The sequence below is a fragment of the Crinia signifera genome, chromosome 1, assembly GCF_055691185.1.
Source record: "Crinia signifera chromosome 1, ASM5569118v1, whole genome shotgun sequence".
NCBI lineage: Eukaryota > Metazoa > Chordata > Amphibia > Anura > Myobatrachidae > Crinia > Crinia signifera.
Window position 1 is genome coordinate 424,127,745 of NC_139217.1, and position 26,652 is coordinate 424,154,396.

At 45.1% G+C, this 26,652-nt stretch overlaps 1 protein-coding gene across 2 annotated transcripts; it reads right to left on the bottom strand.

Annotated features, from left to right (window-relative positions):
* LOC146031718 (low-density lipoprotein receptor class A domain-containing protein 1-like) lies at positions 1 to 26,652 on the bottom strand. 2 transcript variants are annotated; one of them, XM_083158457.1, is made up of 7 exons: positions 26,591 to 26,652; positions 10,314 to 10,387; positions 9,097 to 9,166; positions 8,124 to 8,243; positions 5,543 to 5,686; positions 4,732 to 4,854; positions 1 to 1,370 (listed from the first exon to the last, which is right to left on the bottom strand). In XM_083158457.1, exons 2-7 carry the CDS (start codon positions 10,344 to 10,346, stop codon positions 1,237 to 1,239), a joined length of 624 nt encoding a protein of 207 aa, XP_083014583.1. In that variant the 5' UTR covers positions 10,347 to 10,387; positions 26,591 to 26,652; the 3' UTR covers positions 1 to 1,236. The 2 variants fall into 2 exon arrangements, with proteins under 2 accessions (XP_083014583.1, XP_083014584.1); XM_083158458.1 differs by lacking the exon at positions 8,124 to 8,243.

A 26,652-nucleotide genomic window follows, 5' to 3' on the forward strand; every position in this document is an offset into this window, starting at 1 on the left:
TACAGACAAAATACTCCAGGTAAACCTTTATAACTGCAGTTGCCTCATAAATAATTATAAAAGCATAAAAATAAATAAGATCCATCTAACAATACCAACAAATAGAAAAGGCAGAAGCTTAAAGAAGAAACGGATATATATACATATATATATATATATATAGCTATAACACATTAAGGACCATATGCACCAAGGTTCTAAAAGTGATAAAGTGGAGAGTGATAACCAACCAGCCAATCATCTCCTACCTGTAATTTTTCAAATCCGGACTGTAACATGGCAGTTAGGAGCTGATTGAATGGTGGTTTATCACTCTCCTTTTTATCACTTCTTGAAGCTTGGTGCTTCTGGAACAGGCCACTATACCACATGAGGGTATATTCAATTAATGTTGGATCCATTCCGACATTCTTTTGTCGGAATGGATTTGACACTACCTATACAATGCAGCTGATTGACGCTCACCGGGTACCGGGTGAGCGTGTCGACTGGAGCTGCTCTCACCTGGCCTGGTGGCGGGTTGGTTAGTGACGCCAGAGACTAGCGGGAGGATGGCGCACAGTGAGCTACTGCTGCTCACCCAGTGCCGTCCTCCCTGCCTCAATCCGACATTTAAAGTCAGATTGAGATTGTCGGGAACGGAGCCAAAACATGTCGGATTTTGCCTGTTTCAGAAAAAAGCAGGTGGATTGGCAGCTATTCCACCAATCCACCTAGTTTCCAACTTTCTGATCTGTTCTAGTCGGAAACTACTGTCTTTTCAACAAGATGGCAGTTCCGACTGAAATTGAATATGCCCCATAGTTACTATAGCCTAATCTGCATAGTTCATGACCATGAACCTTTTGAATTTTGAAGTCAGTTGCCGTACGCTTATCCAAATACAGTGGAATCTTATTCCATAGCTAGATGGAGACTACTTGATAAAGACAATTTTTCATAATGGTGTAAATTAGTCCATTACAAATAACATTCTGAAGAGAAAAAAATTACAAATTATTATAATAAGTACAGTACAAGGCTGGTCAACATAAAAAAATATTTTCAGTGGAGCAGCTTATAGGCCATTGTACACATTGAAATAGATGCAAATTAGAGTTCATATAGATTTTAATGTTTTTCTTTTAAATGAGTGCTGTTCGGTGGACTTCATCTATCATAGCGATGTCGGAATTCCTGTTCTAGAACAGTTTCGGCACAGATCTATGTCATTTTCATTTCCTGCATGTGGTCTGATCAGCAGGATAGTTCATCGCTCCAATCTGTGCAGTCCTGGATGTTGTCATGGCAGCGGCTCTTTGAGATGCAGTCACAGTCTGCAAAGTGCACAGTGTTGCATCTCCATCCTGGACATGGAGGGCAACGCGTAGCTGAGAGTAAATGAATATGCAAGAAAACATTAAATGGAGTCCTTTAAAAAAATTAATTTCTCATGCTATTTGTCTGTGCAGGAAAATAACAGCAACCAGATATAATTTATCTAGTACATTCTATAAAATAAAAGCGGAATATGATTGGGCTATGTACAACACCTTCACTTTTCCTCTAGGTCTGATGCATTTACCCTACAGTCTATGGTTGGGTATATGTTTTAAAGACTTATTTGGCAATCAGTGGTCTGATTTGATAAGCTAGAATCACCAATCCTGTGAAGTTACAGGCTTGTTTTGAAAAATGACAGGTAGGAGCTGATTGGCCGGTGATAAAAACCAGACACATTATCACTTCACCGAGCTTAATAAATTTGCCCCAGTGTGACAGGTTGGTGCTAGGTCATCTGTTCACACATGCAGGTGCACTGATAGATCTGCATTGGCTGGGCTCTAGAGATAGTACAAAGAAGGGCAACTAAAATGCTACATGGCCTTCATCACAAAACATACCCAGATAGGCTAAAAAATCTCTTATATTGCCTTCATTCGCAGTGAGTACGGTACGCCATCCTTTGTGCCATCCTGAGTGCATGTTGGGTGATCGGTTTCATGCATTCGGATTGAAAGTTTGAAAAGATACCTTTACACACTTTATTACTTCATTTTACCAGGGATTATGGTACGCATGCCATAGCAACTGTTTACAGCACAGTCGGTGTACCCGTAAAGATACCATTACGCACTTAAAGCACATCACTTCAGTGTGAGTCTCGGTATGAAATTTGTTGCTGGGATTCCCTATACCCCACCCACCATTTTGCTTTTTTGTGTCACTTATACACGTTTTCTTCTTTATTGTTTCCCACCCTGAGTTCATCACATCATTGGATCTTTTCCGGAATAGCTTGCAAGTGAGGATTATTGAGTGGTCCTCCTTTCGGAATTGAGGCTGCAAGGACTTTATAGCGCCTTGGGACTTTTCTGTATTTTTTATTGTTTAGGCTAAAAAATCTCAACATGAATAGTTTGGAGCAGAGAAGAGAAAGGGGGGCAGAAACTTTCATACATATCAAGGGTTTTAACAAGGTACAGGTGGGAGACATCCTTTAAATTAATGGAAGGGTACTTGTGTAGTTTCACGGCGGCAATTACATAGTCAGCGTAGTGTCCCTGTCAGAATCAGCGTAGTGTTCCCGCGGCCAGCATAGTCAGCGTCCCTGTCAATATCGGCGTCTTGTCCCACAGCCAGCTCAGTCAGCATCCCCGTCAGTATTAGCATCGTGTTCCCGTAGTCAACCTGTTCGTGGCTAGCCGGAGCTTACGCAGTTAGCGTAGTCAGCCAGCGTGTGGGAACCATTGACCATTTTTAACCTGCCTGACATGACAGGTGTGAATGTGTTCCTGAATCACCCCAACTATTCACGTCAGCCAGGTACGCGTCCTCCCAACCTGTTCATACCCCCACTATCCACGTCAACGTGGAGTTGATTTTATAAAGTGTGGTGAGCGGACACGGATTACTTGATGTGTAATCCGTGTCCCCTCGCGGGGCTCGCCATGCTTCGGGCTGACGTGCATAGTGGGGGTTTGAAATGGAGGCATTTGCCAGTATGTAATATGGCACTGGCAAATGCGTCCTTTACGAATTACTGAGAGACTCATGCCTCTCAGGCAGATGGAGCGCCTCTCTGCCAGTGTCCACCAGCGCAGGGGATCTGGCGGTTACCAGCGCTGTGTGAGAGGCGGTCACTAGGCTTGCCGGGGACAGAGCTGCAGCTCGTGGGGACAGTACGATGACTATGCTGCCTGAAGGGGACACTACGCAGGGCTGCCGCTGGGACACTACGCTATGCAGATAGCATAGTGTAAGGTGCCGCCGTGAAAATACACAAGTACCAACGGAAGTTTTAGAACACGAGGACATGCACTGACCCTGGGGGGGGGGGGGGGGGGGGAGGTTCAGGGGAAATCTGAGGAAAAATTACTTCACAGAAAGGGTAGTGGATAAGTGGAATACCTCCCATCAGAGGTGGTAGAAGACAGTAGAACAATTTAAACATGCATGGGATAGACATAAGGACATCCTTACATAGAAATAAGGCTCAAATAGGGTTTAAGGGTAACAATATGGGTAAAAAAAGGTCGAACTAGGTGGGCTGAATGGTTCTTATCCACTGTCAAATTCTAGGTACACTTGGTTTTGTGAAGTCACACACCCGTAGTTGGCAAGGTACGCTTTGTGAATAAGAGCATGGATATAGAGGCCAATATAATGACTTTACGAGGTTCATTGCCAAATGCCAGGTAGTTAATGAGGGCACCCACTATTGATCTGAAAGCAGATTTAATTTTGTCGGAAGGGATCATTTCAATAAAGGGGTAAAGAATGCATATTTACAGTAAGATGAGCAGCAATATTTCATCCACTCAGATACCTGAGACGGGTCTAATTATAGTACTGGGATAAAAACTTTGTAATACAAAAAGAAAGAAAAAAAATGTAAACCTCCCAGATTTTCATGTACACCATGGTTGCCTACCTGACCCTCTCCTTCAGGGAGAAAATGCTCTGTTGCTGGACTTCCCTGGTAATGTATGATTGCCATCCCCTGTGGTGACACGTCTTTCTTACCAATTAGCTCCCCACAGGGGATGGCAATCATACATTACCAGGGAAGTCCAGCAACAGAGGATTTTCTCCCTGAAGGAGAGGGTCAGGTAGGCAGCCATGATGTACTCTCATGAATTGTCCAAGTAATGAATGTAACCATGCAGTATTCTAGGATAAACAGAGAAGTCTATGAAGTGTGTTGTCATAATGATGTAAAAACACTTTAAGGGGGTCATGTAAGTGCATAGTGGGAAAAAAAAAACAAGATAAAGACGCTTTTACCCTTCTGCTCCATTAGAGGTTTCTGTTCCCCCTTATTACACCTGTGTAATGCTTTGACATTGGCAGTTTAACTGGAGCATAGAGAAGTTTGACTGGAGCGATGCTCTCCAGTCAAACTGCACACCTGCCTTTGAGCCAGATCAAGCTTCAAAAAGTGATAAAGTGGATAAACAACCAGCCAATCAGCTCCTACGTGTCATTTTTTAAACCCATCCTGTAACATGGCAGGTAGGAGCTGATTGGCTGACTGTTTATCACTCTCAGTCTTATCACTTTTGAAGATTGATACATCTGGCCCTGTGTCCTCTGTGCTGGTTGAAATGGTACTTTTATAATACCTCCCAATGTAACCCTACCCAGGAGGACAAGAATGCTCTTTTCCTGGAACATTAATAGGGAAGTCCAGTATAGGTCATGTTGGGAGATATGCTCTTATTTTGTACTTAAAGACAGAGTAGACTATACCTGTTTCATCCGAACAGTCCCCACAGTCATTCCTGTTGTCACAAAGTTTGTCAGTGTATGTCCACAATCGACTGTTTGCACACTTGTACACCAAGCCTTCTGGAAGACTATTAGGTAAATTGCCTGTTTGATTTGAAGAAAAAAAAAAAGATTACTCTAAAGCTGTGTACACACGGGGCAATTTCAGCACATATCGCTGGCAATATGGCCGCTGAGCGACCATATTGGCAGTGATTTCATGTGCTGTGGGAGATAAATCGCTGAGAGCACGCTCCCGCTGCCAGACCTTCATGGTCGCTGGTCGCAGGAGCATGCTCCTCTAATTATGGCTAAAAATTGCTGGTCGCGGGGGGCGTGGCCTGGACGAGTATGGAGTCGAACCTGCAGAATACAGGCGGGTAGGCAGCTATGAGGGGTAGCCAACTCCAGTCCTCGAGAGCTACCATCAGTTAATGTTTTCCAGGTTTCCTCACAGATTCACAAGTTAAGTAATTAAATCCACCTGTGGATCCTTTAAAATGTGTCAGTGAGTAATGACTACACCTGTTTACCATATACGTAGGTGGTCTGGGAAACGTGACCTGATGGTTGCTCTCGAGGACTGGAGTTGGTTACCCCTGTTTTACAGCATAGGAAACTTCTCTATTAACATCCCTGTATTATAGACCATTGTGCATTTAACGTATTATATTTACGGTATATGATCATTTAGATCTAACACAGGTCTTTATAGTAAAGTTAACTTTTATGCATACTATGATCATGCAATATTCCATATTAACTAAAAATGTTACAAACAATGAATACTCACCACAGTATCCTCTAGATTCATCCTCTCCATTGTCACAATCCACTTTCCCGTCACACAATGACGATGCCCCTATGCATGTGGTTCGATCATCACAGAGGAAGCCGGCATTCCCTGATGATGTTTTGCACTCCCGTGTGTACAAGTCTGAGGAGGGAGTAAAACAGAAAGCAACAGTATGGTTATGTTCATAAATGGAATGAGTGAGCATTATACATCTGTGCTAGTTTCTGCTATGTAGTATTGAAGAAAAGCCTGTAGTAATGGTGTTTTGTGTTATCCCCACATGATGTAATCCACCCTACAGCGCACTATGGGGCACATTTATCATTAAATATATGTGGTTTCTTCCCCCAAAACACCTCCGTTCAGCCTAGGGGCTACAGATAGCAATTTTAGTCAGTTCCTCTAGAACCCTCCCTGGTAATACCGGCAGCACATGTATGGTTAGAGTGACCGCACATGACTGCCGCTACCTCTATGATCACACTGCAGGGACAAGCTCCTTATATTACACCCAGATAACATTGAGTATGCAATTACTAATAATTGGGCTCCTCTAAATCCTTGCAGGTATAGTGACCCCATAATAGTGGTCGACCTATTGACTGTCAATTTAGTTACCGTTGACCCTATGACCCATACCAGATTTTGGTTTTGTCCATTTTTAGAGAAAATTTGTCCTGCATTCAAGTCTAAATTAGGCCCTATATGCCAAAGTTACACAACCCTTTCTGGCAGGTCATGCTGGAACTTGTTGTTCTACAATAACTGATGATATTTAGGTAGCATACTTCATCAGTTTATGGCAAATAAAGATGAGGCTGCTTTTCAATTAATAGGAATTTACAAATTATATAGTATTAACTCTGTACTTTGCCCAGGTGAAAAAGAACCATATACTAAAGGAAAGAACCACATACAGTACTAAAGGAAAGAATCTAAAGGAAAGAATCATATACTGTACTAAAGGAAAGAACCATATACTAAAGAAAAGAACCACATACTAAAGGAAAGAACCACATACTAAAGGAAAGAACCATATACTAAAGGAAAGAACATATACTAAAGGAAAGGACCACATACTAAAGGAAAGAACCATATACTAAAGGAAAGAACATATACTACAGGAAAGAACCACATACTAAAGGAAAGAACATATACTAAAGGAAAGAACCACATACTAAAGGAAAGAACCATATACTAAAGGAAAGAACCATATACTAAAGGAAAGAACATATACTACAGGAAAGAACCACATACTAAAAGAAAGAACATATACTAAAGGAAAGAACCACATACAGTACTAAAGGAAAGAACCATATACTGTACTACAGTAAATAACCACATACTAAAGGAAAGAACAGTATACTAAAGGAAAGAACATATACTAAAGTAAATACGCACATACTAAAAAAAAAAGAACCATATACATGTCGGGTCTCCTTTATCCGTGTATTCCTACAACCGAAATATTCCCAAAACCGTGGCTTTTCAGAATATTTCGGTTTTTGTTTGTTATCCCCCGCCCCTTTTTTCATACTTACCTCATTCCCTGATGTTCACAGCGGCCTCAGGGATCCTGTTCAGCGGCATCTCCGTTCCCAGAGGTGCATTGCGTGAATGCACGGGTGAGCCGATGATGTCACCGGCGCACTCCCGCAATGCACCCCTGGGACTGGAGATGCCACTGAAGAGGATCCTGAAGGCCACCGTGGACGTCGAGGGACCATCATGGCACCACCAGGGGACCAAGTAAGTATGAAAAAAAATATTTCAAAATCCCCCAAAAATCCAAAGAACCATATACTAAAGGATAGAACCACATACTAAAGGAAAGAACCACATACTAAAGGAAAGAACCACATACTTAAGGAAAGAACCACATACTAAAGGATAGAACCACGTACTAAAGGAAAGAACCACATACTAAAGGAAAGAACCACATACTAAAGGAAAGAACCACATACTTAAGGAAAGAACCACATACTAAAGGATAGAACCACATACTAAAGGAAAGAACCACATACTAAAGGAAAGAACCATATACTAAAGGAAAGAACCACATACTAAAGGACAAAACCATATACTAAAGGAAAGAACCACATACTAAAGGATAGAACCACATACTAAAGGATAGAACCACATACTAAAGGAAAGAACCACATACTAAAGGAAAGAACCATATACTAAAGGAAAGAACCACATACTAAAGAAAAGAACCACATACTAAAGGAAAGAACCACATACTAAAGGAAAGAACCATATACTAAAGGAAAGAACCACATACTAAAGGAAAGAACCACATACTAAAGGAAAGAACCACATACTTAAGGAAAGAACCACATACTAAAGGAAAGAACCACATACTAAAGGAAAGTATCACATGCTTAAGGAAAGAACCACATACTTAAGGAAAGAACCACATACTAAAGGAAAGAACCACATACTAAAGGAAAGAACCATATACTAAAGGAAAGAACCACATACTAAAGGAAAGAACCATATACTAAAGGAAAGAACCACATAGTAAGGGAAAGAACCACATAGTAAAGGAAAGAACCACATACTAAAGGACTCGTACCTTGATTTTTTGGTATTCCATAGATGACTCCTAAAGAGATAAAGGCTGAGATGGCTCCCAGGGTGAGCAGTACGATACCAGTGATGCAGAAGCATCTCCTTTGGCAGCAACAATTAGAATCTGGAAAAATAAACAGACAAATCCATTACATCTTTTTACAAGGTAAACATTTGCATATTTGCCCCCATGTAGGTAATTACCAGACCCCTCCTATAATACACTGACCAATCCTGGAAGCGCTATCACCACAAGGATACAATAAATTATAAAGGAGCTTCTAAAATGTAAAGACTATAAAACATGAGCATTTGCCCAATTCAGATCTAAGGGATAATTTGTTTTCATAATGGGCAAAACCATGGGCACTGCAGGTGGGGCAGATGTAACATGTGCAGAGAGAGTTAGGGGGTATACATACAGGGCGATATTAGCCATATTTTTAAGCGATCTGTCTGCTTATAAAAGACCTAAAGCTGGATACACATTAAATGATATGTTCCCAGGGCAACATCAGGAGAGACGGGGGCCAGCAGGGTGCTAGCACCGGGAAGTGTGTCTATCCTGATTGCTGCAAGGAGCTACAGCAACTATATAATACTAGTAAAGTAACTGGACATATGCCTCAGTCTGCTCGCTGCACCTCCCCATCTGCCCCATCCTGCCTACCTCCGTCCGCCCTGATCTATCTCGCCCCTATCTTGTCTGGCATGTGGATCTAGCAGTGGAAGCCATTTGTGTGGTGGTGGCTCATGCGCTGGCTCCCACTGTTCTTGGATGGAGGTGGTAGTCATGGGACGGAGGATTATTATATAGATCATATGTCCCTGATGCCACACACACACTGATGATTAGATTTGTTCAGTATCAGCTCACAGTTTTCACACAATCATTTGGCAGTCAGACGTAATAACCAGATCAGAAGACACACCCCCACCAGCGTGTATAAATGACAAACATGGCTCCAACGTTTCACCTTTTTCATTCTGAAATGCCACAGATCTTCTAGAGTCCCATTCTGTTGAAACCGAGAAAGCATCATAATCCTGTTGTAGAGATAAACACATAGATAAAGTAGAAAACGTCACGTGGCTATTTGTCATTTATGTTCAATGGTACAACATTTTCATTATTCTCTCTAATGGGGCCTACACACACAGGGCTCCCCAGGCGTTTTCTAAGTGACCTCACGAGATTGCTTAGAAAATGCCCCTACATCGCTCCGTGTGTAGGTCCATAGCGATAGCAATGCCTGGCCCCGCGCATCACTATCGCCTGGGCGATAAATATCCAGCACGCACGTCAGTGCATGTGTTCGTACCCGAGAACACTGGCCCGGACAGATCGCTCAGCACACAGCACTGACACAGCGCTGTGTGCTGAGCGATTAAGCTGAAGCATTCTGCCTGATCTAGCATCGCTGCCTGTGTAGGCCCCATCACAGTTCTAGACCTTTTAGGAAACCTCAACTAATGCTCTAGCCTAGAACTTACGAGCTCTACACTGTCGACCTTTTCACTGTAGACCTTTGGACCCTGTTGAACTTTTCACTGTCAACCAATAGTGGTCAACCTTATGACTGTCAACCTAGAGTCAATCTGTCATGAGATTTAACTGCATGCACAGAGGACAGCAAAGGGTCATTAATGACACGCGCCTGATATTGTGTGTACATATTAGCAATAACTTCCTATTGTAAAGTGCAACGGAATCTTCTGCGCTATATAAGAAACTGTAAATAAATAAATTGGTAAAGAAATTGCACCCAGTGTGTGTCCAGTTAAAAATTTTGTTTCATCAAAAAAAATTATATTATGTAACTGATTCCTTATATTTTGCTGACTTCAAAAGCCTCCTCCAATCATCATATAATGAATGTCTTCCTCGCTTCCAGCAACCAACCCACATGTATTATTTCTATACATGATTGGTAGGGATACGGTCAAAACCCAGGAGTCAGGATCCTGACAGTCATAAAACTGGACGGATCCTGAAGGCTGCAGGGGAGGTGTTAAGGCTAGGCTGCAGGGGAGGTGTTAAGGCTAGGCTTCGTGTGTAGGGGAAGGAATATGGGAAGACTGAAAATAAATCTGTTAGGGTTCAGCTGTCAGTCTGACTGCCAAGATCGTGACCGCAGGGATGTTGTACCTATTTGTAGGAGTCAGAGAATCTGGTAATAAGTGTGTATCTCACCTGGTACGCCGGGTAGACCTTATTTGATGCCATCACATTGCTGGTCCCTGGCTGACAGTCCGGTAGAGCAGTTGCTGAAAATAAAGAAGCGCTGATACTGTATCTCTGATTATGTATTTTCATCAGGTCACCAAACCTTTTTATATATATATATACAGGTTGAGTATCCCGTATCCAAAATGCTCGGGACCAGGAGAATTTTGGATAACGGATTATTCCGTATTTCGGAATATTTTAATATTTCAATGATGTATTTTGAAGTATCTTGCATTTATGCTGTATAAACACATAATATACACACAAATATATTTTATTACCACATAAAATACACACAAACATATTTTAATTGTTCAAAAAACAAGGTTTCAAAACGTGAAACAAAATGTGTGTACTATCTCAGCACTGAATTTGAATGCCAAGCAATCATTGTCTTGCACATATATAGTGCCAGTTACATATCATGTCCTCAGTGATGCTGTTACATATGTCCCCAGTGAGTTTTTAGCAAAAAATTTTTTTTTTTTCACTTTCTGGAATGTCCGTATTTCGGAATAATTCGGATAACGGATATTCGGATACGGGATACTCGACCTGTATATATATATATATATATATCACTTATCCACGCCACAATGGAAGAATAAACAGTTAATTGTTTCCATACAAATTACATATCTAGCTTGGAGATATTATATTTATTGTGAAAGCTGTTGAGAAATAGTTGTGGTCAGGTCAGCTTGTATCAGATTCACAAGAAGGGCTTTATAGTGGCACCAATTACTTATGTTTAACGCTCTCTGATAGCTACATCTATATGGAAATATAAACTCTCCCACAAGTATGGGCATATGCAGGGAATATGATGCATGGTACAGTATGTTCCCACAATCACATTGAGTCCTGATGAACTAATATTAGTTACTGTTACCAGCTCATCAATATCAAAGGAAGGGTGAGACTGTCAGAGGGGGAGGAACAAGAGAGATGGGAAAGAGGTGATAGAGTGGAAGGGGCAGAGAGAGAGAGTAAAGGGGCATACACACGTAGAGATGTGTGCTAAGCAATTTTGCTAAGCTATTTAGGGTAGGCGATTTTCCTGTGTCCAGATCTCCCATGGGGAGCACATACATATGCAGAGATTTGTGCTAAGTGGCGAGGGGTTTGAAAGGGTTCGACTGGTTTCCCCCTGGCAGTGGCGGCAGGTCTCCAAATGAACTCACCAGCTCCTTTCACTGGTACTGGGCTCCCCTGAGTGCTCTTCTGTGCTGGGCTGTGTAGCTTCCCAGCACCGTGGTCCCCTGCTCTGCTCCCGTCCGTGAGGCTTTTCTGCTGCCACTGCCCTGGGCTTTACTGCCTTCTGGGCAGTGTGGGCTTAACTGCTCCCCGGGCGGCGCGGTCCTTTATTTCTCCCCGGGCGGCACTGAGCTCCACTGCTCCCCAGGCGGTGCCATTCTGTACTGCTTCCTGGCCCTGGGCTCACCGCTCCCCAGCACCACTGCTTGAATAGCTTAGAAGACGGCATCACGGCCACCACTGCCTGAGCTGCAATATTTAAATAAAAACTGAAAAGAAAAACAAAGGGGGTGCAGGGGATAGCCTGCTGGGGCCCCGGGCCCCATAGCAATTGCATCCCCTGCACCCTCTATAGTTACGCCACTGCTCTCAGCCTGCAACATACTTGCCTACTTTTGAAAACTAGTTTCAGGGAGATTATAATTGGCAACATTGAGGGGGCGTGTCATGTTCCACCCAAAGAGGCGTGTCTAGTGCCATATACTGTATGGAGAGATTATGAAAAGAGATTGAGAATGTGGCACCTAGAACCGTGGGTGTGTACTGCTACATCTGAGAGGAATCTTGTAAAATTACTTAGATCCAAATGTAGATGAGCCACAAAGCATCTAGTAAGAGTTACTATACTTGGTAAAGTGCTTGGAAATGTTGCTGATGAGTCAATGTAAATATATCTATCTCTCATTCCTTTTTTCCCCAAAAATGTTACAGCGTAATGTGGGCTAGCTGAAAAGAGGGAGATTTCTAGACTAATGAGGGAGAGAGGGAGATTGTTGCTATTTCAGGGAGTCTCCTGCAGAATGCAGGAGGGTAGGCAGCTATGGCCTGCAGTCAGCTGGTGAATGGCTATCAGGATTCTGATTGGTGGATGGCAGCCGCTATCCAACAAAGTGCTGACAATGCGTTCACTGTATAAAAGTCATGGGATAGTAGAAGGTAAAGGTTATAGTAGGTGATGTTGTCATACTATATAACTATAACAGGTAACCCCCCGGACAAGACGCCGCAGGAACCCCCCCCCTCCTGGACATATAAGCCCGGAACGCCATTTCGGACATCAAACTCTGCATTCTAGAGTTTGCAGTCTCCGGTTTGGCATTGTGGGGTCTGAATCAGGCCCTTAGTAACTTACTAAAACCTGTATATAAAAGCTATCTGTTCTGGGGCAATTATTATAACCTCCCCTCTTGCGGATTCATAGTGATTAATGATTTTTCCCTAGTAGGGCAGTGCTATACCTAATATGTGAATTATGCCAGGAGAGAGCAATAATCTGCAAAAGCTCTCAGGCACAGCCATAACCACTCCCATTGGGAATCTCTGCTATTATATATTTATATTATTTATTAACAGGTTCTTATATAGTATTGCAAATTCCTTTGTGTTTTTACAGACAATCCAAATGGTAATAAATGCTCGCAAGTTTACAACCTATACTACTATCATACAGACGGAGCCGCTGTCATTCAGTGAGGGTCCGGCAGTCTTATCGCCAACCGTCAGCCCCCATCAGCTCCCATGTCCCCTTCTGACGGAGCTCCCCGTTGGTCCTCGTTGCTGTCCGCCAGTCCCCGCCGCCTCCCCACACCCTCCCTCCCTAAGCCTGGTCGTCTCCCTGAAGAGGAGATGGGCAGGGTTCACGTCCCCAACCGGTCAAAAACTGAGACGCTCGCTCGTCCCAGTCAGATGGAGCGCCTCTCTGCCACCGATCGCCAGCGGGGGGCATTCTGGAGAGCCCTGGCGCTGGCTGAGAGGCGCTCCATCTTTAGTTGGTATGGTATAAAAATAGGAACATTTCCAAGGATACGTTTTAAAAAGTGGGACTTCACCAGGAAATTGGGACAGAATACTGTTCTGTATTCTTCATTTCAAGAAAGGATCTCAACCATACTGACTGGTGTGCAAACAAACACATTTATTCATTGTTATTACAGTATCAAGATGCTAACCCGTCTGGCAAGGTATTAAGTCTTAGATTACTGAAGAATACTGCTCTAATGCCTCCATACAACCCATGAAAAGAATACGCTTTAACTGGCATTATTCATTTAATTGCACTGCAAGTATAGTCCTTGGGACAATATGTCTTTGAGAAGCATAGAAGCAGAACAAGATGGCATGATATAAATAAGATAGGATGTAATTATTTACCAAGGTATATCACGTGAAAATAAAAGGAAAAGAAAAGCTTTAACGGGAAGTTTAAAAAAAGGATCACATTATTTAATAACTTGAAATATTCATATGCAGTGGCAGCTCCAGAGGAAGGGCTGCAGAACAGTTTAAAATTCAAATAGGAGAGCCACACCCACTGCCAGTGAGTCAGTTTGGAATGGCAGTTGGTGGCAGGTGGTGAGACTCCCCTATTTGAATTTTAAACTGTGCTGCAATCCCTCTTCTGGAGCCGCCACTGTTCATATGTATGAAGTGATTCATACATGATTCATACCTGATTGTCAGCTCTGAATTTGGCCCCATTGGGGGTCTGTGCATGCGTGAATATGCGCATGTGCAAACCCTGGAGAAAACGCCTTTGGCAAGTTTCACACTCGCATGGGGTGGGGGGGGGGAAGCGTTTGCTCAGTGATCAGTGGACAGGGGGCAGGCAGGGGGCAGTTTCTGGGGTATGCCCTGGCATCTTATGGGCGTGCCCACAAAACTGATGGGCGTGCCCACAAAAACCGTGGGAGCGCCCACAAAACAGGTGGGTGCGCCCATGGAAACACTGGGCATACAGCTGTGAATGCAGGCATGTCCATGCCTGCTTGGGGTGGGCAGCTGACATCACATGACATCAGCACCCAAATTATCTATCCCCGGGCAGTAAAAAAGTAAGTCTATGCTAATTTTTATCTGCGAAGGGAGGAAAAAGAATTAGATGGTGAGCGACCATCAAATGATTTTTCCTTCATGCGGCCGCATGCAAGCAGATGTATAAGCATCCACTCGCATGCTAGTGCAGGGGTTCAATCAGCAAATGCAGGATTTTTACAGAGGGGGACCCTTGCAATAATAATGCCACCTTCAGATTGCTTTAAAGAGTCTTCCCTCCCTTACTCTGCTCTTCCTGTATGATGACAGGCAGAGACCAGAACCAGCTACTGTGATTACCCTGTGTTTTTTATTAAGACTTTTAACAAAGGAAATAAAAATGTAATATGAAAAAATAAAATTGACTTCCAATCGGAACCGATGATCCGATGAGCTCCCCTGTAACCTGTGAAGCTGATCACTGTGCTCCTTTTTTGTGACCTCAATCATCTGATCTATATTATCAGCTGGATGTAGTTAAGCCACAGACAGTATCACTGTTGACAGCACAGAGAAGATGACAGGTGTCACAGAGAAGGAGCATAACGAGCAACTGACCAGGTCACAAAGTGGTTTAACAAACCCCTGAATGGTGATATGTGCTAGCTTGAGCCGTAGCAAGATTAAGGTAGTGGGGTGCAAATTATATTGTACCCTTGCCCCCCCCCCCCCCTCGTCCCCCATGTCAGGGGTGCAAACTATCCAGGGAACACTGACATCACTAGCTCTCCCCCTTGTGCAGCAGCAGAACTAGAAAGCCAGTGTTTGAGCAGGACAGCATTCAGGCAGAAATACAGGAGTACTGTATTGGGTTTTATGAGCATCCAATGGAGATTCCCAACCATAGGAGAGATAGAAGGAGGAAAAAGCTGTAAGTGATCCAGGAATCCAAATGTCTCCTCTTTCCCACCTGAGTGCCTGGCTCATGTGTAACATGTTCTCTAATGAGAGAATTGGGGTCTAGATAGACACTGGGCAGAATGCAGCAATTTGCTTGGAATTTCTGGGTTTCAGACCCAGAGTCCTATCTGTGCATGCGTCAAGTGATGATAATGCTGTGGAGGATGCTGGGAGGGATCCAGTTGTATTACTCACAGCAGGGAGCCACGATAGAAGACCATAGGCCAAACTGAAGATGGCGTTGCCCACTACATCCAAGCTCCGGAATCGTATTCCAGGCTTAGTGCTTATGTGGATTTTCAGAGCTTTGGCTGCTTGTTGCATCTCACCCACTCAGAGACTGCTCCTGTGTCCTGTCCCAGAATCTAAGTAGTACAGAGGCTGCTGCTATTCTTGCATGGGACAAGACCATTTATTGATTTTTCTATTATATGTATTTTAAGGTTGTTTAAGTTGTCTCTGTTTTAGTTACATTTAATATATACCATGGGTTTAATTGGAACATAGGCAATCTGTACCTCCCACAAATATAAAAAAGGATTTACGTGTATCACTGGATGCATGTGATCTATTTAGACACAGGCCCAGTGATGCACATAAAAATAGGGAGCACAATATATCCAATTATTCAATGTGCAGGTGAGTACACAGTGAGATTTTGACTAGATAGGTTAGCCAAAATCTCCCTATTTTTCTCCTGCTTAGTCAATATTGGGGTGTACACATGGAGCAATCCTTCTAAGCGATTTTGACTACATAGACAAAATTGCTTAGAAGGTTAGTAAAGATCGCTGTTAAGGTTAGACAAATCTCCCTATAATATCGCCTAGTAAAAAAGTTGCCAGGCAGGAATATTTTGACTAGATCGCTGGCTGTCTAGTCATAATCACTGGTATTCTCTGCTGAGGGAGATATTCACTAGGCGATCTGCAATGAATACTAACCAAGTATGTTAATTCTAGTATAGTCTAAATCGCCCATAGACAACATCGCTTAGTTAAAATCGCTGATGCATTTAGTCAAATGGCTTAGTCAAAATCGCTGTTGTATCAACTCTTTTTTAGCACCGCAGCGACCCCCCCCCACCCCCCGGAGACAGCGGCGGCCTGCTGACGCAATCACCAGCACCCCCATCTCCTGCACAGCGGCTGGGGGGGCAGGTGAGCACCGGAGCGCCCCCCCCCCCCCCCCAACCCCCCACCCCGCCTGGGGTGCTGCGGTACCTCAAACCGGCACTGAGCATAGATTGCTTAGCATAGATTGACTGTGCAAGCAGGGAAATTTTGACTGGATCATAGACTATTATTACTTAGACAAAATCGCCAGTGCATCTAGCCAAAATCTCTCCCAAAATTGCTTAGTCAGAATTGCTTGGTAAAAATTGTCCATTAGCCAAAATCTCCACAAGTGATCAATTGCTGCTCTCAAAGAGGACATCTATGTCACTCAACCAGCTAATACAAAACAGATATACAGATATTACAGAGAGCACATATAAAAAGAGCACATATGGGGCGTGGTCTGGACAGCAAGCAGTACAGACGTGCTGCGGGGAGCTCCTGAGTTTCTCCACTAAAAAGGGTCCTTTTCCCTACCCTCCCGTCCCTGAAATCATCCCCGCCGTTAGCCTTTCCCTCCCCCCGGTCTCCGGTGACTGTGCGCCACTGCTGCGGAGCCGGAGTGCCTTTTTGAAGGCACTTGCAGGTTGCGGCCTAGGCTGCAGCACGGAGCCGGGGCCTCGATTTCAACGCCGACCCGAGCGGCGAGCGGCGGTCCGGATCCAAGCAAAGGCAGCCGGCGGAAGACTGAGAGCCAGCAGAGGAGACCTGACGCAGCGAGGAAGCAGGGGGTGGCGTCCTCCCCTGCCCGAGCTGCCCTGCAACCCCGACCGCGGCCTGAACGATAGCCGGCGGGAGACGCCAGGACGCCATCTTTATTGAAACTCCGCACGGAGCTCAGGAGACCAGTAGCCGGCGGTGAGTGGAAGCGGGGGGGAGCAGGCGAGTACCTAGATCCCCTCTCCCCTCCACAGCCTGTCAGCAGCGCAGGGGGAACAGGGCTGACGCTGTGCGCCCCCCTGGCGTGCGCACACTACCATTCCTCAGCCACCTCGTGTCCCCACTCCACCCTGGGACCCCTGCTGCCCCCTATACCTGGTCCTCTCTGGGTCCCCCCATTGAACCCCCTGCCACTCACCACCCATCAGCGCTGTCCATCAGCAGAACTCACAACCCTGCTGCAAACTGAGCCTACTGTTTCACTGAAAGTGGGCCCTGCACAGCACAGTTTCCAAGCCGGGATATGTACAGCCTGGGCTCTCCAGGATAAAGTTAGACCCTCGACAGTGACCCACAGGGATCTCTGGCAGAAGCCCCTCACCAGCGTTCTCGTCAACTACTTCGCCATGGCCCGTGCTGGCCCCCTGGCAATGCCACCTGGCATGTGATCTAACTGTCTGCCCCCCATGAGGCACATTGCTAGCTAGCTAAGACAGTTAGCTGCCCTGTACCATATGCAAATCTGAGTGCCTTCTGACCGTCCATAAACCCCCCTGCCCTCATTGATTTGAGTTCTCTGCCCTCCTTCCACACACAAGCCCACCATGCCTCCCAAAAGAGGTAAAGTCACTAAAGCAGTGCCCCAGATCCCCTTCTTTAAGCCTTCACCTAGAGGCTCCGGGGGTGGGCAGGGGCCTGGCGTATCACCAGCTGGCCCCCATAAGGCAGCTCCCCCCGCGGAAAGTCAGCCCCCCTCCCCTGTGGCCCAACCGGGACCCTCGCACCGCACCGAGATCCCAGACGATGCAGCATTGACAGTGGGCAACCTGAAGATTCTGCTCACCCAAATGAAGGACGAGGTGTCGTCCGAAATACGCCTGTCATTGCAATCCTGTCAATGCTCAATTGATGACCTGGGGGACCGTACGGATGCATTAGAAACCAAAATGGAGGAGATGGTGCATTCCCACAACGAGTTAATTGACTCTCACTCCTCACTGGAGGAAGAAGTGAGCGCCTTACGCGAGAAAATTACGGATATGGAGGACAGGTCTAGGAGGAACAACCTCAAAATCAGGGGCATCCCTGAAAACATATCCAACAGCAGCCTTAATGATCATGTTTTGGACATTTTCAGGAAACTGTTACTATCTGTCTCCACTGCTGACCTCCTGTTGGACAGGGTCCATAGACTTCCCAAGGCAAGATCTGCCCCGGAGGATGCCCCACGTGATGTATTGATGCGCGTCCACTACTTCCACATCAAGGAGGCCCTCCTGAAGGCAGCGAGACCCTCGGCTGACTCCGCAGCAATACTAGGCCCTCTACAGCTCTTCGGTGACTTCTCCAGAGCCACCCTGCTAAAGAGACGCTCCTTGCAGCCTGTCACCTCAGCTTTAAGGAAGGCCAACATCCTATACCGCTGGGCATTCCCAACCCGACTCCTCATCCAAAGGGAGGGCTCCACAATAGCCATTACCACGGTGGAAGAAGGCATGAAACTGCTGGCGAAATGGAAACTGCATGATCTGCATGAACCCCCTCCTGCGGCCTCTCCAGCCCGAAGACTTCAGCAGGACTGGTCTTCGGTGGAGTAACGTATACAGTTATCCTAGTAGCCAAGAAGGACTGGGTTAATCTAGTTGTCATGTTATATATTTCCCTTTACACTATAATCGATTAATCGATTCTTTAGCAATTTTGTAAGGCAAATGCTTTATCTTATTGCATAAGCAATAGTATATTGGATCAGAATATATTGATACGCTATGGTTTATCCTAAAGCCCAGTTATATAGCCTTATGTTGTCTCCTAGTTAGTTACTATTGTTATTTGGATACTCTGCTAGTTGGTGGAGTAACGTATACAGTTATTCTAGTAGCTAAGAATGACTGGGTTAATATAGTTGTTATGCTATTTATTTCCCTTTACACTAAAACCGATCAGTCGACTCTTTAGCAGGTCTAAGACAAATGCTTTATTCTGTTTCATAAGCCATAGTCTATTGGATTAGAATATATTGACTCGTTATGGCTTATCCTCTAGTCCGGGTATATAGCCTTATATTGTCTCCTAGTTAGTTACTATTGTTATTTAGATATTTTGTTAGCTAAGATCTGTGCGAGTGTAAACAGCCCATTTTCTAAATACAGGGCGACGCTCATTTATGTACATGTGCTCTCATGGGGGTTAGGACCACTACCCCCCCCAAATCTCTCTGATGGGAAGATCACGTTGTGGTCTCCCACTACAACTCCCCGTGGAGTTGCTATTAGTTTTCTTTTATGTTATCTTTCTTCTCTTTCTCTTCTCTCCTCTGGCTTCTTCTTCTCTCTCTGCCCTTCCTCCCCCCCCCCCCCCCTTCCCCTGCGTCTACACCCCTCTCGGGTCCCCCCTGTCTCGTCTCCAACCGCTCAGGATTTGTGGGATATTGATGATTGCAAGATATTTAGACAGGCTACACGTACTGATACTGACGAAAGGCAGGTTACATCACACCAAACTACCACGTAATGATTAATATAATCTCATTAAATGCTAAAGGTCTAAACTCCCCCAACAAGAGGAAGTTGGCACTATCCTATTTTCATAAATTAAAGGCTCATGTTGTGGCCGTGCAGGAGACCCACTTTGCTAAGAAAGCCCCTCCCAGATTCTGCGATAGCAAATACCCTCACTGCTATACCGCTGACGGCCCTCACAAAAAAGCTGGAGTGGCCATCCTAATATCAGCGAAGTGCTCATTTTCCGTTTCAAAACAATATGCCGATCCAGAGGGCAGGTTTTTGGTCCTGGTGGGTCTCCTGGACGGGATAGAGGTGACCATAGTCTCTTGCTATGCTCCCAATACAGGGCAACTGAAATTCAGTAGAAAACTGTTCTCTAAAATACAGGAACACTCTAAGGGTGCGCTGTGGATTATGGGAGACTTTAATTTAGTTCCAGATGTAGCAATAGATAGATCCCGCACCCCCAACAATAGAGGTAACTCTGATCAAGGGCCTTCTAGGAGATTTAAACAGCTCATCAATGAGTATGAGCTCCATGACGCCTGGCGAGCTAAAAACCCAAACACCAGAGACTACACCTTTTTCTCACATCCCCACCAATCGTACTCGAGAATAGATCTAGCCTTGATTGATAGGTGGTCTTTGGCCTCCGTAGTTAGGGCCGAGATCTTGCCTACCTCCTGGTCGGATCACTCCCCCTTGCGGTTGGTATGGGATCTGGGCTCATTCAGGGCTCCCCCGGGTCCGTGGCGCCTGGGCCGCTCGGCTCTGTCCCATTTGGAATCCAGGAAAACGATTTTAGACTCAATCACTAGTTATGTAACTGTCAATAACCCGGAGGACACTAGTATTTTTACTCACTGGTGCGCGCTGAAAGCTGTCGTACGTGGCTCAGCATTACAAGCAGCAGCTAGAGTAAAAAGAGCGGAGGAGAACAAGAGGCGAGTAGCAGATGAAGATCTCCTTAGATTAGAAGCAGCACATAAAACTAACCCTCTGGACAGGGACCTAGGTATACAGCTTACCCGAGCTAGAGATAAAGTTAACGCCCTCTCCTTTAGAGAAGTCCAGAAAAATGTCGAAAAGCTGAATCAATGCTTCTACTTGTTCGGTAACAAGGCGGGGAGGCTGCTAGCGAGGAAACTGAGGGGGAGGAGAGCTAAAAATAGGGTTGACCTCCTGATCAACTCCAAGGGAGCTAGAATAGTCGACCCCTTCCAGGTGGCGGACACCTTCGCAGACTACTATGCTAAATTATATAACTTGAACTCCGACTCGCACACTCTCCAGCCGACGAACGAAGGGATCACCTCCTTTCTTGACAGTATTAGCTTGCCAGAGCTGGAATCCGAGGTGGGGCAGGCCCTCAACGTGCCCTGGTCCAAAATAGAGATAGAGACCGCCATTGACGGATTACCCAAAGATAAAGCCCCCGGCCCAGACGGCTACCCCACTAACTTCTATAAATGCTTCAAATATGAACTGAGCCCGTTATTGACCAGCGTCTTCAACGAGGCCTCCCGGTCGGGAGTATTCCCCAGAGAAATGTTAGAGGCCCGGATTGTGACCATCCCTAAACCCGGTAAACCGCCCACCTCGGTCCAAAACTATAGACCTATTGCACTATTAAATACGGACTTAAAACTATACGCCAAGCTGCTGGCGAACAGACTGGCCCCCCTCCTCCCATTCCTGGTGGGGGGGGACCAGGTGGGCTTTGTGCCGGGGAGACAGGCCCCAGACAACACCCGTAGAGTGTTCAATGTGCTGGAGAGGTGCGATCGGACTAAATCCCCCCTATTGCTGCTGTCACTAGACGCAGAGAAGGTGTTTGATCGACTTCACTGGGGCTATTTAAAAGAAGTGCTGAAGCGCTTTGGTGTGGGAGGCAGATTCCTAGACTCAATATTTGCCCTTTACTCCCACCCGTCTGCGAGGGTGTTCGTTAATGGCTGCCTCTCTTCCAGTTTCCCAATATCCAACGGTACCAGACAGGGGTGCCCCCTCTCCCCGTTAATCTTCGTCCTCGCGATGGAGCCCCTAGAGAGTTAAAATCAGAACAGATGACCACATCCTAGGCCCGCAGATTGGGAGCACCTCCCACAAGATCTGCTTATTCGCAGACGATGTTCTTCTATGCCTTTTGCAACCGGAGAAATCCCTACCAGCGGTGCATAAAGTATTAGACGCTTACTCTGCGGTCTCTTATTATAAATTGAACACAAACAAAACAGAAGCCCTACCGGTAAATATCCCTCTAGCCACAGTAGCTCGTCTTAAAGATGCATATCGTTACGCCTGGCAGGAGAGAGCCATTAAATACTTGGGGGTACAAGTCGCAAGAGACGCTCACGTAATAGAGTGTAATTTTAACCCGCTCATAAACTCTTTTCAAAAACTCATTAAGGAATGGTCCCTTCATGAAATTTCATGGCTGGGCAGGTTGGCGGCGTCCAAAATGATTCTGCTCCCTAAGCTCCTATACCTATTTCGCGCGATCCCCAGAAACCTCCCCAAGTCGCTATTCTGTAAACTTAACGCTCTATTCACTAAATATATATGGAAGGGGTCAAAACCGAGAATATCAAGGAAAACCATGGCTCTACCTAAGAACCTGGGAGGAGCAGGATACCCTGATTTAGAAACATACCGACAGGCCTGTCTCCTGAGTCAAGCTGGGGACTGGTTTAACTCTCAGAACCTGAAACCCTGGGTTTTAATCGAACAAACCATGGCGAATCAATTCCCTCTTACTGACATGTTTTGGCTCCCCATTAAAAACATCCCCGGAAAGCCGGAGCTTTGTATGGCCACGAGGGCGACTCTGGAGGTGTGGGCCAGAATTTCAGGATATGTGAGAGAGATTGCTCTCCCAAGCACCAACCTCTCCCTTCCAGCTATTGCAAAAACGATCCCCAACCTAAATTTAGATGTATGGATTAAAGCTGGCATTTCAGATCTGGGACACTTGGTCCAAGGGGGGTCACTGATACAATTCTCAGAGCTGAGGGAGAGGTTCGGGCTTCCCAAGAGCGATTTCTTCAAGTATTTACAAATTAGACACTGGTTATCCGCCCTAAGGGAGGGCACGGACCCCTTCCTGCCAGCCCCCACTCTCATCGCCTCCAGATTACAGAATGGCTCACATAAAGGGGGAGTTTCCAGATGGTATAATCACCTGATATCATCATCGAAACAAGGGAAACTCCCCGCCCAGCTTAAGAGGGAGTCCGACCTTAATATCACACTAGACGAGGAAACTTGGGATTCTATCCTACATTCGGGGTTTAAAATGTCCAAATGTCTACTGCATTCAGAGATGTTTTTTAAGTTGTGCCATAGGGCCTATTTCACCCCCCTTCGCCTCCACGCTATTTGGCCCGAGGTCTCACACTTATGCTGGAGAGGATGCGGGGATACGGGGTCTATCCTGCACATATTCTGGCTATGCCCCCTCATTAGGCCCTTCTGGGAGGAAATATCCTCCCTGATCGGGAAAGTGATGAAGTACACGATCCAGCTAGAACCCATTACAGCATTGCTCCACTACACCAGTGTGGTTACGGGAGGTGACCTCTACATTCTAAAACATATCTTGATTGCAGCGAAAGCCGCTATAGGGCTCCTATGGAAATCGGCAGAAACCCCTTCGTTACGAGGCGTCATCAACAAGGTGCACACACATTTTCTTTATGAGACGGCAAATGTACGCTACTCCTCGTCAGCCTCCTCAATACACCTGAAGTGGCTTAAATGGATGGACTTTAGAGAAGCTCAGGGCCTACCAGTTTCCTCTAGCGTGGCTTGGGACGATACCGCATTTCACTCCCCACCCCTCCTGCCAAACTGCTAACATGCACATATTTACAATTTATAATGCATCATGCAGTGTCCCCAACCTGGGCTTATGTATACCCTTCCCGCCCCCTTTTGTGTCTGTCTCCCCCCCTTCTGCTCCTCATCTTTCTTCTGCCCCCTCCCTCTCTCTCCACTAGACCCCCTTTCCCTCACTGTTATTCTAACTGTAATTTTTTGGGGCGCAGTCTAATTTAACCAATATCTAATAGAGTGTAGGTCAGACAGCTGTATTAGTTGATCTGGTGTTTAACGACTTTATGTTAGATTCACTGTTTTACCTCTGTTCCCGATATGTACATGTCTATTTTCTGCCGACCCAATAAAAATTTAATATTCAAAAAAAAAAGAGCACATATAAAAAAGGAACTCTTTCCGAAATGTGTTATGTTTTAAACATCAAGGACACATCTTCATCAACCTGCTAATCGCTGGCTGGTCCGACTCCTTGCTTTCCCTTGGTCGCCTCCTGCTCTGGATGGGTTGTTCTCCTGGGGACATTTCCAACTGAATCTGCCTGCTGCATTTGCCGGGGATGTTATGTTACATGCAATTTCCTAAGTGCATTTTAAATTGAAATACCAGTTTTCAAAAAGGTATTTGGTTACTTGTGTAGTTTCACGGCAGCACATCCCTGCGGATCGCATCGCATGCAAATCATATGCAAATTGCATGTAAATCGAATGCAAACATCGCATAAGATTTGCATACGATTGGATCGGCGATGCGATTTAGCACTCCCCCACTATCCACACCAGCCCAAAGCGTGGCGAGCGCAGGGCGCCCCGCAAGGCGCCCCGCAAGGGGACATGGATTACTTGGAGTGTATTCCGCGTCCCCTTGTGGGGCTCTCTGTGCTCACCACACTTTGGGCTCGTTTTCCGCATCCCCACGCTTTGGGCTTGGTGGCTCGCTGCACTCGCCACACTTTATAAAATCAACTCTACGTCCACGTGGATAGTGAGGGTATGAACAGGTCGGAAGGACGCGTCTGCTCGCCACGCTTCGGGCTGACGTCGATAGTGGGGTGTGCTAAATCTCATCGCGGATCGAATTGTAAGCAAATAGTATGCAAATATTACGATCCACTAGGAAGTGCCGCACTAAAACTATTTTCTGTTTTATTTCATCTCCCATGATCATTACACATCCTGGGAGTATATGTATACAAGTTCTCTGGCTAATCATCTGATACCTGACTAATATCTGAAACCCATTGTATGCTGCTTTGCCGTGGATACCTTTTGAATTTCATCCTGGGAGCGGTTTTGTATAGGTATTCAATACACGAAATTGGATTTAACCATACCACTGGACTTTGAAGAGAACATTTGACCCGTTTATGGGTGATATCTTTGAATTATTACTCTTGGTCACCTTTTGAGCGCCAGTTGTATGTGTACTAATTATTACCATTATTATACCTTCAGGCGATGTTCTTGGGATCATCACTTTGTGCACATTTATCTAGCAGCACTTAAGGTGGAATTCGCACTTTGGTTGTCAACTATATTTAGAGAGTGAGGCTTATCGGACACCGCGATTGGACACAGTGAGCCCTAAGGCGTTAAATGATTCAATTGGGCAGAATGTATTAATTCAAAAGACACCTCGCCATTAAGGCAGAGTCACTATACCTTTGTTGGTCTGACTATATAGTGTCATGCATCATAATCATGCATTTCGTTTTGATACTTTTTTAAACATTTCGAGTATTGTCATTTTTTTTTTCACTGTTTGTTGTACTACATAAAAACAAATAAATATGGGAAACAGGCTGTACCCTGGATGGCAGATGCATGTGTGACCATGGGGTCACCAGACTCCCAAACTACCAATTGCACAAAAAATGGAAACACACTTCAGCGCTCTCCTGGACAGACATAAAGTAGGAGACTGACAATACGATGTCTCTCAGCAGTGGAGAATCAGTGAACAAGCAATCATCAATCCCTTGATATCCTCCTTTGTTTCAGTAGGTGCCCTCAGAGAGACCTTATGCAAGGTCCCTATTTTCATGTAAAGGTATCTTTCTTGTTTAGGATGGTCCCCTCATACAATTTCCTCCCCTGTTAGGAGATCCATAGGCAATGTCTATTGTGAGGAATGATATACAATGACCTCAGTTCAAATCGCACACGATAATCGCACCATGTGTGGGCACCATTACTGTCATTTACAGTTTTAAAATGGTGGGCATGCCCATAGAAATGCTGAGTAGACTCATCCAAATGCAGACGTGCCTCTGCCTTCTTGGGGGCGGGCAGCTGACATCACATGATCCGCTCATTTCATATGCAGGGGGTGGGCCCGCTCATTAAATATTCACTGCACTAGCGGTCCCGCTCATTAGATGTGCGCAGAGTGGGACCTCAGTGCTCAACATACAGGGGTTTGCGTTCACACCGCAAAACCTTCTCAGTAAGTGCGGTCTGAAAGGGGCATAAACCTGCTTTGACCCAGAATTTAAAACGTTCTAAATACCGGGTCTAAGCAGGTTTTGCGGTGTGAAAGCAGCATGAGTCTCATCTGCTGTAACTAAATGCCTGACATTGTGTTACATATAATATTACGCCCACAGATATAAAGCTATATCCACTATACAAAAATATACTGGTAGATTAATTGGCTCCCTACAATGAATGCGTGTGCGCGTACATGTGGTAGGGAATATAGAGTGTAAGCTCCACTGGGGCAGGGACTGATGTGAATGTTCAAATATTCTCTGTTAAACGCTGCAGAATATGTGTGCGCTATATAAATAACTGGTAACACATAACTATATGCATGTGCCAAATCAAGGGTTAAGAAAATTCCAATTAAAACCAAATTACCATTATTAATGAAATACAACACATTCAAATTTCTGGTGACTAGAAAAGTGTATGAAAAAAACATTAAGTGTACTTACATATAAAACCCTTCTGTCTGTACTATCTGCAGCGTATGCCGAGAGCTGGCAGGTTATAGTGA